Below are 14,925 nucleotides of genomic sequence, written 5' to 3' on the forward strand. Positions count from 1 at the left end.
GGCATTTCCAATACTGATAAAAAAAAATGCACAGTTATGATGATGGTAGAGTGACATTTTGAATGTTTCAAGAGTCTTTCTGACTCTTGAGACCGTAAAAGTGCAGCGTTACTGATGCTACTTTAATAAGTGAAAAATGTCACCCTACCATCATCATCATAACTGTGCATTTTTTTTATCATGCTAACATGCTAAAATGACTACAGAAAGCATATCCTTCTTTTTTTGTTAGAAATCAAAGAAAAATTTACTTATTTACTTGTTACATATTTACTTTAAGTTAAAAACAACATACATACATATCAAAGTGTATAATTTCTCATTCGTGGTTGATTTTTTTTACTTATCCATTCCATCTTCTCTTTCATTTTTGAAGGTACAATGACTTTCTGTCCATTCATGTATTGCACCAGTGCTTCTGGAATTGAAATGCTACCATCTGAATTTTGATAGTTTTCAAAAATGGCCAGCAACATCCTAGGTACAGCACAAGCAGTACCATTCACTGTATGCACATGCTTAGTATTCACATAGTCTCTAACAGGATGATATTTGATATTAAGCCTTCTGCTTTGATAATCAGTACAATTAGTAGCACTAGAAATTTCTCCATAAGATTCTCTAAGTGGCATCCATGCCTCAATGTCAAATTTTCGATATGATGAACAGCCTAGTTCTGACAAAGGCATATCTAAAATTTTAAAATGTAAACCAAGTTCACCAAATAAAGTTTTCTGAATTTCAACAAATTGTTTTAACAACAGCTCACTTTCATTTCCAGTTTCATTAGCTGTCACACCAAACATTTCCACTTTTGTAAACTGATGCACCCTAATAAAAACAATTAAGAATATTCAGAATATGAAAATTAGTTTTAATAAATAAAAATTGTTAATAATACCAAAAACTGACACCTAAAAATAGTTAAAAAAACTTAAATATCATATTTTAAGTACTGTATTTTTCTCTGTTCAGCATATCTAGCATTAAATATTTTTGAAATTTATTCAATGCTTGGAATGAATAGAAAATATTTTTCATCCCATCCCATATTTTGTTACATTAGGTCTAATCACCTGTTGTGACCAATAACTTGGCTTCTTATAAATCTAATTTGGATAAATGCGACTAGTTTGTTCTATCTTATACAATCTACTACGACTATGTAAGATAAATCACCTTTCCTAAGACCAGTTTACTACATGCCTTCTGTGGTCTTTTGCCACAAAGTGATGATATCAAAAATTTGCAGCAAAAGAATGGGGGTCAGGTTGTTTGGAATTATGGCTGAAGTGACTAAGGCTAGAAGGCCTATATATTATGCTTGTTAATTTCATTGTTTGTCTATAGCTGGTTTGCTTGTATTTTCAAGATGAACAAAAGAATGGGAAAGAATCCCACATTATGAAATTAGTCACAGGCCAACAGTAAATGCAAGGGAAGTTATTATTTTTATTTTTTTGAAGCACAAAGAGCACACTACTGTTATCACAAATGTTTCTCTAGCAAGAAGAGCTATTAGCAACATGAAGAAATTGCACTTTATTTGTATTAAGTATTATCTTTTGTAAATTACCGTATTTCAAACAAGCACACAGGTCCCATTTTTTATACTATGCAACATGAGTAATATTAGTGCTGTTCCACCGACTGATTCCTCAAGAGCATGCACTAAGCTGAGCCCAGTATACTTACTCTTTGCTAGCAATGTCCCAGGAGGCGATATGAATCGTGGAATGTTGCAGCAATGCTAAGTTCACAATTTGTTGAAAAATTTGGTGAATATTCTTTGTACACATTGGTCTAGTCCGTGCATATTCCATACTCAACTCAGATAACTATGAGAGTCATAGAAAAACAGATTATATATGGGTAAACAAAAGAAGCTTCCTGAAACATTCATATTCACTTCACACACTTGAAAATTTTCAATTCAACTTTCAGTGGATTTCGATGCTCACAACTCCAACTGGTTTCCTTTTTTTCCCCATCTGCAGTAATTCAGAAGAAAAAGATGCTGAGCTGCTTACTATAATAATAATAATAAAAAAAAAAAAAAGGCTAACATGCACTCACTACACATACCTACCAGATACCATAAAATTCTTATCAACTTGATAACTTTCCCAAACAATGTATTAAGTATAAACTGCTGATCTTATTCATTTTCTTGCAATTAAAATCACAACCACTCTCAATTACATTGGGATATTGCTCATAAGTATGGACACAGGATGCTCTTTTTAAACTTCCTTTCTTCATTTTCTTTACTTTGGTTATATTAATTTTTAATCTTCTGGTTCAAACATTTGCAATGCTTCATTGAAACGATTTGTGTATGTATAGAAACCTTTATTCCCTATTCCAATTTAAATTCTCATCTACTGTATAAGTTTTTGATGCTTTAAAAAATGTTTAGACTATCCACCATAATAATCAAGCCATTCTGTAAATAGCTTTCAATGAAATGTTTAGCTGTCTCTGAAAAAAACACACTAATCAATATGAACTAATTTTTTAAAGGCCAAAATAGTCATGTTTTCTGTTTCCTTGTTAAGATTTCTTGATTCCAGTTTGTTTCTAGCACATTATTATCACAGAGAAAGACACTGTTAGCTTTGCTTTTTACATCATAAGATCAAAAGAACTGTGACTAATTTACATATCAAAAAAAAATTCCTGGGCAAAATGGTACATTTCTGATTCTTCCAAGATTACCCACCCTTGTTTTGTGTTGACTTTTCCATTGACATTTATTGCTATCTATTTGAAAATTAGCCGATATTCAATCTGTTCCCAAGAAATGTGATATCTTTACCATTTAATTAAAATCTTACTGCCTCCACTTTCTAAAATAATGAAGTCCATTGAAAATTATTAATGAATATACACTGCTTGGAAAGAAATCAACAGACATCCCTATGTGCAAGGAATACTGGAGGAATGCGATGCTTCCAAGTTGCAATTGTGTCTAGGTGAAATAGCTGGGAGAAGAGGACTGATGGAGTTTGAAAGTGTTGTGATAGGATGCCATGTTGCAAGCCTATCTGTTTGCAAAATTGTTGACAAATTGGGCCATAACAGTCAACAATCAGTGATATCATTATGTTGAAATATATATATTGGCTGTGGGTTTGAATCTCGCTGTGGGCATGGATGTTTGTGTTGTCTGTGGAAATACTAGTGGCGGTGGTTGGCGTTGGTGTAGTTGCGGTCAGTTGGTGGATTGAGACAGAGTTGTAGAGCAGGTGCCCTCCCTCGATGAGTCTTTGGACTAGCTGGAGGTGTCAAATAATAATAATATTGATCTTTAATTGACCATGATTTATAAACATCTAATACCAACAAGTCGCTGATGGGGCTGTCCAGCTTCTTCAGGGCTTATAACAGTAAGAGCAAAAACTCAAAAGGGCTAGTATAGAGAAAATGGAGTAACGCTATCATAAACATTAAAACAGAATTTGTAACATTATACGCAGGGAGCGTGTTGTGTTAGTCACTGTTATTAGAGCACGTACTGTACTTTTGAGCGAAATTAAATTAAGGTTTTCCATATGTCAGCTATTATCATTCCCTGGTTTCTGTTAAGATTTTCTCCAGAACGGAAGACTACAATGGCTTCTTTGAAATTTCTACAATGGAAATCTTCTTCTAGGTAAGGTATGGAGCTGCTATCCCAATCAATGGTATGGTTAGTAATCGCAAAATGATGGGCTAGACCTGAGTTGTCTGTTCTGTTATTAACATCTCCTATATCAGATTTTGAGGCTTCTCGACGTCTGTCCTATATAGTTTAGACCACAAGCACATTGGATGTTGTACACTCCAGCATGTTTGAAAAAAGGATTAATATCTTTTTGCAATCTTAAAACGTGACGGACAGTCTTGACCGGTTTGAATGTAACTCTGATGTTGAAAGGTTTAAAAAGTTTTGTGATCTTCTAGGACACTGTACCTGCATAAGGAATAACTAAGGAAGAACTGTATTGAGTGATGGTAGGTTGTTGTTGTTGTGGGGGGATTTCTATGAAGAATCTTGTTGATTAGATTCTTTGGATAGCCATTTTTTATTAATGTCTCTGATATATGAGTAATTTCATCATAGTTATTTTTCTTCTGAGATGATGTTTGTAGCTCTATTTTTGAGCATATATATTATGCTGAGCTTCTGGGAAATATGGTGAGTTGACTTCAAAGGAAGGTAGCGTCCAATGTGTGTTGGTTTGTGGTAGACTGTTAGTTTGATATATATCCATCTGCTAGTTTCTTGATTAGGGTGTCCAAAAATGGTAGTTGATTATCTTTTTCCAGTTCCAAAGTGAATTGTATTTTTTGATGAAAAGAATTAATTTTGGTTAAAAAGTCCAAAAGAGCTGTTTTTGTGACCCTCCAAATTATGAAGACATCGTCTACATACCTGCACCACACTAAAGGTTTTGGGTCTAATTTTGAGAGGATGCCTGTTTCTAGCTTTTCCATGAACAGATCTGCACAGGGCAAATCTGTTCATGGAAAAAAATCATTTCATTCCATTTGAAATAATTAGATTTAAGGTAGTAACAAAAAAGGTAAGCCATATCTTCAGGGAAGAGATTGTAAAGGATACTGATAACTTCTTCTACTGGGATGTTGGTAAATAAAGATATCACATCCAAGCTAGCGAGAATGTCTATCTTTAAGATCGAGATGTTTTTTAATTTTTCAATAAAGTGCTTTGAATTCTTAATGTAAGTGTCCAATTTTCTGATATGTCCTTTTAGGAGGCTGGAGAGGTGTTTGGACAATAAATATGTGGGAGCATTTCTTCTGTCAACGATCGGGCATACTTTTGTGGACTTTCGTGGCTTCATACCATTGTGGTGTCAATGGGTGCAGTGACTTCAGATTCCATTGTAAGTCTGTGGACCAACTAGTCATGTTCCATAATAAGCTGTTAGTATCCTTGTGGTTTTTCCATGTTGGGTCCGACTCTAATATGTGATACGTTGATGGGTCTGATAGTAATTCTGTAATCTTGGCTATGTAGTCCTTAGTGTTTAAAACTATGTAAGGACTATGTAGTCTTTAGTGACTGTGGCATTACCTTTGTCTGCTTTTAAGATAGTTATTTGTTAATCTTTTTTCAAGTTTGAGAGAGCTCTTTTTTCTTGGGGTGTTATGTTTAGGTTAAGTGGCTTTGAAGTTGAAAGGATAAAGCACTTTTTAATCTCAGATCATTTGCCATTGTTTCTGGAAAGAATGAGAGTGCTATCTCTATGTTACTGATGATGTCAACCTTAGGAATATGATCTGGGGCGATGGCGAAATTGAATCCTATCTTAAGTATTTCAGTTTCTGGTTGTGTTAATATGTGGTCCGAAAGGTTAAAAATCACTTTTTCATCAGGGAGGCTCGGTCTGGAGTTGTAATACTTTTTCATATAGTGTGTTGAATTTTTTGATTTGAGTTTTTTTACTAATTAGAAAAGCTTTGTTGAAACTGTTGTAAATCATCTTATCTAGAAGTGTCCATAAGTTGATCTCTATGTTATTAGAAAAAACTTCAAAAAGTCGGAAGCACGAAAAGTCTATTCTGTTAAGTTCAACTCTTACGGGTTGTATTCTTTCATGTAGTAGGGCCAGGGAGGCCTTAGTATATATTCTTTTCACTCTTCTTGAGTGGAATTGTTCTTTGAATGTTAAAAACTTGGGAATAGTGTTAAAGTTTCTGCATCTTTTTAAGAAAGTTAGATGGTTTAGAAGTCTAGCTTTTTTACATTTGAGTTTCTCAAAATAATACCTTTTGCTTCATATCATCATCGAGTCTGTTCATTGCTTAGATTATATTTGGTCATTCAAACATATAATTAAATTGAAATATATATTGATCTTTAATTGACCATGATTTATAAACAAGTTTCGCCGACGGAGCTGTCCGTCGGCGAAACTTGTTGGTATTAGATGTTTATAAATCATGGTCAATTAAAGATCAATATATATTTCAATTTAATTATATGATTGAATGACCAAATATAATCTAAACAATCAGTGATATCCTTATTGAGATGGAAGCACAGAGAGTAAATCGAAAGTGCTACCTGCAGTGGATGACTCACCATGCTCACATGACCATAGGGTACTATGAAGAATAACATGTAAAACTGCCATTCACCTACCTACATGTTGGATGTGGCATTTCAGGCATCAACTGGAATATGAATCTACACAAAATCATTCAGAACCAAGGCTCACAACATGGATCTTCCATGATAGGACCACAATATGCAAGCCTCACATTACCTGAACCAACATACAGTGTTGGTTCAGGTAATGTCCACTGTCTTGTCTTCAGAGGTGCAAAGAGCATGCACAGTGGGATGTGGAAGATTGGAAATTTGTGTTATGGAGCAATGAATCACATTACATCCAATCTACCGATTAGATGAACGGGTGGGGTGGATGCCCAATGAATATCTCTTATCAGCATGTGTAACCCCAACTATGAAATTTGGAGGTAGCAGTATGATGGTATAGTCCTGGTTTTCCTGATTTGGCCTTGGATCTCTGTTTGTGGAACCACTGACACTGAACTCTGAGAGGTATCTGAACATTCTGGACAATGCAATACTTCCTACTTTGTGGTGTTTATACAAAACTGACCATTGTCTTTTTCAGCAAGACTGTGTCATAAGGCTGCTGCTGTAATTGCATGGTTTGTAAACACTGACATCACCACACCTGACTGGCCTCCACTGAGCGCCGATCTCAAACACTACTGAAAATCTGTGGGATGAACTGGAGCATCGGGTAAGATCAAAGGATGTTCGCTTTACAATAGTCCAGGGTCTCATTACATGCTTACATGAAAAATGGTCCAAAATTCCCATTGATCGCTATTGTATGCTTGTGGAAAGTATGCCCTACAGGATTGCTGCAGCAAAACAATACGGGACTTCTCATCTTATTAAGGTGAGCACCATGTCTGTTGACTTCTTTCCAAGCAGTGTAGATGGTAATTCCAATTAACCCCTGCTAATCTACTTGGAAAACTTCTCAGCTGATATATATATATGATCATATATATCAGCTGAGATATATATTTAGATCTCCTGCTGTTAATTCACGGTGGATTTTCTTCCCTTCTCCCCCCCCCCCCTTTGAACAAATGGCATGGGAAAAGCTTGCAAGAACTAGTTGGTCACTCTTATATCCAAAACATCTTTGATGAGATTTTGCATAGTCTTTGAATAAAAGTCCTACCATATGGTTTTCTTTTGTTATTTATTTTTTTAATTCAGTTTTCACTTCTCTTTCTAGCTGCACGTTATGTGTGATGCAGACAGAATCCATATCCTGAAAGTTTACATTGAATGTTTTTTCCCCTTTCCTTTTAAAAAATAGAAAGCAGTGCATTAGTGATTGCTATACAGATGTAATGACATCTGTATAGCAATGTATTTTGTTCCATCTAATGTGTTATAGGATATTCCAAAGTGTGGTCTGCTATGTGGACTTGCACAATGGCAGCAAATGTATTTCTTATGTTCTCCAAAGCAGATATTAAAAAATCTTTTTTATCTTAGTCTATCCATAACACTTAGATATCTGGGAACTTCTTCTAGAGACTAAACAGTGCAGAACTCCAAAAAGCAGAGTGATGGGCCCATAGTGAGCATTGAAAATTATCCACTACCTTAAGACATTCCCAATGACCTGGTGGGTTTTGAATAACTAATTGTTTTTCATAATTTTCATCAATGATATTAATGATGGAATTAAAAGATTAATGTCAAATTTTTGGATGACAAAACAGAGTAATTATCAATAAGATTAAGGATTATTTTCTTGGTCTCAAGAACGGCAATTAACATATAGTAGTTAAAAATGTATAGTCTTTCACCTAGGTAGCAAAAAAATCTCAGGATAACCTATTCTTTGGGTAAAGATGAGCTCAAAGATAGAAATAATGGTGTAGTCTAATATGACAATTTCCAAAAAAATGTTTTAAGGACAGCCAAGACTGAAAACAAGATTTTGTTCATTAAATTGCAGAAAATCTGTAGAAACAAAGATGTAATTATTCTCCCATATAAAACAATAGTTAGACCTCAGACCTACCATATTCAAGTTTATATTCTCTATGTTAAAAAACATGGTAGAGAAGATACAATGGAGAATAACTTGACAAATAAAGAGGGATTTATTCAAAGTTTGTTAAATCTATTAAAGCAGTGTTTCTCAAACTTCAGATATCCGCGTACCCCTTCTTAAATTTTTATTATTACCAAGTACTCCCTAATTAATTAATTAAAGAATAAATTCATTAATTAATTTAAAATAAATAAATTAATTAAAAATGAATACATTAATTAAAAATATTAATTAAAATTAAATATCTATTTTATTTGAATTTATATGTTCATGTAAACAAAAATTATGATTTATTTTTAAATTTTGGTTCTCTAGAGATGTCAGACGACACACTCTTATCAATTTTATTTGATCCAGATGCAATATCAACATTTTCTTGTTGCTTACAGCTACTTGTATTTGCTATATTGCTCTCTCTTTTTTTTTTTTTTTTTTGGGGGGGGGGGTTATAAATCCAATCTTTAACCAATGATCCATATGTAAGAATTTGAAAGCCAAAAAAAAAATACCGTATTTACTCGATTATAAATAACTTTTTTCCCAAAATTAAAGCTAAAAAATCATGTTGCGAGATATGTGCTGGAATTTTCGGAAACTAAAGTTTTCAGAAAAAAACTGGAAATGGTGCGACTTACCAAGAAGCTCCTACTCACTATCACTACTTTTGGCATCGAGAACAGTTTCTTTGTGTGCATCATCAAAGTCATCTACCCAAATAGCGTCATCTTCTTTCCCATTATTTCAAGCAAAAATTACCAGTAATTTACAAGACTTGAGATACGTAGAGCAGCAAAGAACTGCATATGATTGGTGTGGTATTAACAAAAGATCGCACGAACCAAAGACAAATTAGCATTTTCAACAGTTGAATTTAAATGTCAATTCCCTTCAACCGAATTCCATAATATCTGAAACACATTCACTATATATTTCTTAGTTTTAACACGTTAACGACAGGGGTGGTGTCAAGCAAAACCATATGTTCCACCGGCAATATGGTTTTGCTTGGTCTATACATCAGTTTCTGTTGGAGAGGGGATGTGATTCATTAGTTAGTGCCATTTTATCCTGGTTGTCTCTAGTTGCACTGTTTGTTGAAAAATATAATGACTCCTTTAATTATGCATAGCCGAAAATTGCCACATACCCCTTAACGACCTTTTGCATACCCCGGGGGGTACGCATACCACACTTTGAGAAACACTGTATTAAAGGACTGAACAAGTTAAATTATGGGAATATTTTTTATAGTCTCATAGGAACTGTAAACTAGGGGACATAATTTTAGATGAATAAAGGGTCCATAAATGTTAGATTTAAGAAAATTCTATTTTAGTGAAGAAGTAGTCATCCATTGGAATAATTCCTATTTTCGTTTTCATTTCTATTTTTGCACTATCTAATGTTGGATAAAAAGAAATTTACATCTGTTGGGTTGGAGTCAGTCTTAAAACGACTCTTCCCTCTTTCTCCCAAATTTTTGGTAATATAGCCAGTAGTCATGCTTGTTGGGGTTTGGGGAGCGCTTCACTGCTCATTCCAAAAGCAGTCTCTGACATGTAATGACATCTGTATAGCAATGTATTTTGTTCCATCTAATGTGTTATAGGATATTCCAAAGTGTGGTCTGCTATTCCTGACTTGCACAATGGCAGCAAATGTATTTATGTTTTCCGAAGCGGATATTAACAAATCTTTTTTAGTGAAATCTTGCCTGTCTATAGCAGGTAAAGTTACAGGCACCAGGTACTTCACTTTTGGTAGAGAATGTAGTTTGGTGGTATAGATTTCTCTTCTTTGAGATAGGTTTTATATGAACTAATTTACAAGAAGCAAGATAGATCACATGGCATAGGGAGAGGTTGCTCTAGGACAGCATTTCTGAAACTATAGTCCAGATTATGAGTTACCTAGGCACAAAGCAAGTTTTGCAATTCTTGGTCCATTTAAAATCAGATTCTGAATGATTGATTATGCTTTGTTACATGCTAATGAACTTTAATATATAAAAAGGATGGTGGTGATTTTGGATCAGCAGTTTTTTTTTTTTTTTCTTTAAATGAAGTTTCTTTAAGTTGGAATATTTTGAAATATTTGCTGGAGAACCAAGATTTGAATATATGGCAAGAATTCAAAGTGGAATGGAGGAATGGAAGTATATACCAGTAAGAAAATGACTTCTACTATGATTCAGAGATCTGCAAGCAACAGTTCAAAAAAGGAAAAGAGTATAAGTTGCTTCTAATTCCATTTTGCACTTATATGGCTGACTCTGACTATAGAGAACTTGTAGGGACCACAGAATAATTGGTTATAGTGGATAGTCTACTACAGTGAATTTTCTTTAAAATAGCATTGTGTCTATAGGGTTTCTGACATGACTTTTCTATAGTTTGTTATGGGATGGTAATGACAGTGTTTGCTGCAGTGAGATTCAATTGTAATAACAAACAACATACAACTCAGAATGGCTGCTGTGGTAGAACTGCTACATGTAAGCAGAAATTTATTTTAGGCTGTGAATGAGAATTCTCTTGGGAAAAGGCGACATTCACAATATAGATGGAAGCATTATTAGTGAGGAAGAACTCAGAGTTATTAGCAAAGTGAATAGAAATATCATGAATGATTACATGAATACATGTAACATTTGCATAAAGTTATTGTTGATAGCATATGCTTCAGCATCTTTATATTAGCAGAGAATTAATGGATACATGGAGTTTCACCATTAGGGCAGATGTATAAGAGATTATTATTAATCATATGAATATTTTAATAGCAGTGACTCACAACATCAAAAGAACAAAAAATATATTAAATTGCTGATATTTCATTGAATGGAAGGCTGCTTCAGAATCTGCATACCTATCCCCCCCCCCTCCTTTCCCAATACAATAACTAACCATTTCAAACCAGCATCTGGGTAATACAAAAAAACACTTGTTTTTTGTACTCTTTAACTTATGTTGCTCTTGTGGTAGAGTCAATATTGTTAAAAAGTTAATATTAATAATTGTCAACATTTAAATCTTTCTATGCATTTGAATTAAGAGAACTTCATACAGCAAATGAACACAAATTGGGAAAGAAATTTTAAGCAAGAGAAGATTAAAAAGGAAAGCCTCCTTTAAAATATGCATTCTTTGACGTGAAATAACAATCAGAGTAGGCACATGCGCAAAAAAGAATCATGGAAAAAAGTTTGCAAGAAGCTGAAAATTGGCTTTCAATCAGGAAGAGAAGACGTTATTTTGGAGTCTGAAGATGGAAATGAACTCTTTTTTTTTTTTTTTTTACACAGAAATTTAGATAATATATATATTAGTGAAATCAATTTGCAGTTTTAGAAGAATTTATTTATTTCCTGGGCATGAAGAGCAAGGAGGTGAACTTTTTTTATTTTTTGAATGTGGCTGAATGAACATAAGGAAAATAACAGTGTGGTATTTTCCCGTGGTTCTTTTCAAGCGTGGTCATAGCACTGTCTGTGTACATCATTACACAGATTCCTTTCAGAGACACTTAGATGAGAACAGCAAGACATTCTGGCTAACTCAGGATTTTTCATCACATAATTAGACAAACTAACTTGAGAACATAACATTATGAACCAAAATAAAAACAGCAGACTATATCTTCAACAGGTGGCTTGAATGCATAGTTCAAATCTAAAGAATATGAAATCCAGTTCAATACAGGAAATCTGATCTAGAGGTGGTGGGGGGGGGGAGTGAGAAACCTGACATAGGAAGGTGTGTAATCAGGGATGATTAAGAGAATGCTTCACAATCTTGCATGCCTTTTCCCATATAATAATCAACTAATTATCAATAAGATTAAGATGAAAAGCCAAACGGCTATTTTTCTGGAGTCTTCAATTAATATTAAAATTAATATTACATTCAATTAAAATGTAATATTACATCTTCTAGGAGCTGTGTTTTTACATTATGAGTAAATATCGAGGATAGTGAGGGAGCTTGCTCCACCTTTGCTTCGAGTTGCCTTGGTGTTGTACTACCAAGTGGTCACTTACGCTTGGATTCGCTGATAGTTCTTCGGCATGAAACTCTTAGATAGTAGTTTTTGATCTTAGAGTTTCGCTTACTGGCTGTAAAACAACAAGGGATTTTTATCCCCTTAATTTTAACAATAAGATTATAAACCAGCTGTCCAAACCTAATGCATTACTTTCAGGTTTGGTCTAATTTATTATTCAGATATCAGTTACAGAATCACTTTATTAGTACATTGTGGACGGACAATTAATGAGCTTCCCCAGGATGCTAGTTATAACCTTGAAGGGCATCACTCACACTTCATGGGAACAGCACAAAGAGAAAGAGATAGATGGGAATGAGATAAAAGTAAAAGACAGTAGGATGGAATTAGATAAGGCAGATAAGACTAAGAAACCAGTGTATAATGTCTATTAATTGTGTACTTTTGGCAGTTTTCCTGTTTTATTATCATCATCCAACATCAGTCAAACTTACTGTGGGAAGTCCCATTGTCATGCATGTATAGATCATCATACTGCCTTAAAGGCATTTACTATCTCTGGATGCTCAGTCAATGCATTCCAGTCACCCATCACTCTCACCACTCTCCATGCAAAAACTATCCCCCCCACACACACACATGCCTTTATAAAGCTTTCAGGGATGGCCTCTTGTTTTGCCCTGTATCCTGCTAATCTATGATAAAAAAAAAATCTCTCCTATATTAATCTGGTAGTTAACTCCTTACCAACATAATATTGATGTGATTTGTTTTTCATAACTTAGCAGGAGATAAGGCAAAACAAGAGTCCATCTCTGAAATCTGTATGAGGAGGATATATGCATGGGAGGGGATATTACAAAGAATCACATCCCCATCCTACCATTCATCAGATCCTCAAATTGCATTTCCTTAATCTTTCTTCATGCTACATTCTAGAGACCAGAAACCATCTTAGTCAATGATCTCTAGATCCTTTCCAACATTCCTCCATCTTTTTGAAAACCATAAGTACCAAATCTGTGCACAGTAATCAATGCAGCCTGATCAAATACATGTCAGTGTATTTGATTAGGCTTCAAATACTGACATGCTCTACATGTCAGTGTCTTCCACATCATTGCCATAATCCATAATCTTCACAATTCAGCGATGTGTCCCCTAAATTTTAGGTCCTTATTCAGCATCACTCCCTCCCCCAGATCCCTTATTTCTTCTATTTCATAATATCCCCCATCAATTCTATACTCTGCATCCCACCTTTGCTACCCAAATTTTAAAACCTTATACTTTGCTGTTAACCTCACTTGCAGGGCTACAAAATCTGCTCTACTCCTCATAATTCTTTCCAACTTTGCATTATCTGGAAAAAAACTACATATCACCATTAAAGCCTTTCCCAACATCATTAACAGACAAGTTAAACAGCAATGGCACCAAAACGGGAGGAAAGTCACTAGTGGTGAAAGGGGACACTGCTCTTCCTCTTAGGGGATACTGCTCCTCCATACACAATTTAGAGATTTTAGACAGCCAATAGAGTATGGTAATCTGTTATCCAATCCTATTCCTTCCAATTTAATTACTAGATTGTCATATGGCAATCTATCAAAGGCCTTTGTAAAATCTAAATATACCACTGTGTAAGCATCTCCCACAAGCTCTGCATGATGCTACATTCATAAGGATGAAATACCTTTATAAACAGCTCATTTAATATCTCTCTATCTTCTGCAGTAGTTATCTTACTTGGGGAGAAAAACAGCCACTTCATATGAGACTAGATAACTCAACTTCAGTTGAAAACCCCTTACAAAGGTCCCTCACATCCTGAATAGAATTCAAAGTCAGGATGTTTGAACCAAATGGGAAATGTTGAAATCTTCCTTCAATTGTATACAGAGGCATTAGAAAAAAACTTAGGACCCTTGCTATGCAGACCAAATATAATTTTACTCCATAAACAGCTTTCCAAAAGAGAAAAGTGCTGGTATGTCCCAGAGCAATGAAAATTATCTGCCATACAGTGTAAATGAACCTTAAACCTTAAAAAACCTCATAGTGTAAAAAATCTTATGTAAAAACCTGCACAGTATAAATGAACCTTAAAAAAAAAAAACAGTGTAAAAAAACCCCTTAAACCCAATATAAACTTTTCAGATATAAAGTATTGCTGACAACATAACATAAGAAGCCAACTCTTTTAAATCTGAAAAGTTTATATTGGGTTTAAGGTTTAAAAAAAAATGTATATCAGTTACTTCAGATTTGTTTATTTTCACTTCTGGAAAGAGGTGGAGGAGGGGGGGGGGACCATATCAGATATGGTGATGGTAAAAGAATTCTCTGAATGAGTTTGTATAGACCTGAAGTTTATGACTTGTCATTTTTTAAAACTTTATTTTTAAAATGCATTTATTGTCACAGTTTTTTATAACTGTGGAAATAGGTATTATGCATACATTTCCTTGTATAACAATCATCATCTCCTGATATTTACTCTCAAGATGCATAAGATTGCATTATTAATAGATTCGTATGAACAGTTTTCTTCAAAATTAATCTCCTATTTTTCAGGTCTTCAACAGTGCCAGATCTTACATTCTGGTTTCCAAAAGCACTAATAAATACATCACTCTAAAAGATCTTTATCTTCTTCTGAGTCTTTCACCTGCTATTTTGAAATCAAACACTTGTTTTCTCAACCTATCCTCTTACATTTTGATTAAGTGACTCTACCATGACTATGTTTTTAGAGAAGTTCTGTTAAAATTTTTTTTAATGTTATCAT

At 34.2% G+C, this 14,925-nt stretch overlaps 1 protein-coding gene across 1 annotated transcript in view; it reads right to left on the reverse strand.

Moving 5' to 3' along the window:
* Positions 1–229: 229 nt before the first annotated feature.
* The window catches only part of SerRS-m (Seryl-tRNA synthetase, mitochondrial), a 42,958-nt gene continuing 28,262 nt past the window's right edge, over positions 230–14,925 (reverse strand). The window contains exon 3 of the mRNA XM_090402578.1: positions 230–831. Coding sequence (XP_090258704.1) covers positions 303–831 — 529 coding nt within the window. The 3' untranslated portion in view covers positions 230–302. The remainder of the gene's footprint in view (positions 832–14,925) is intronic.

This window comes from Typopeltis vanoorti, chromosome 13, assembly GCF_054136105.1.
Source record: "Typopeltis vanoorti isolate ZY-2024b chromosome 13, IOZ_Tvanoo_1.0, whole genome shotgun sequence".
NCBI classification, from domain to species: domain Eukaryota; kingdom Metazoa; phylum Arthropoda; class Arachnida; order Uropygi; family Thelyphonidae; genus Typopeltis; species Typopeltis vanoorti.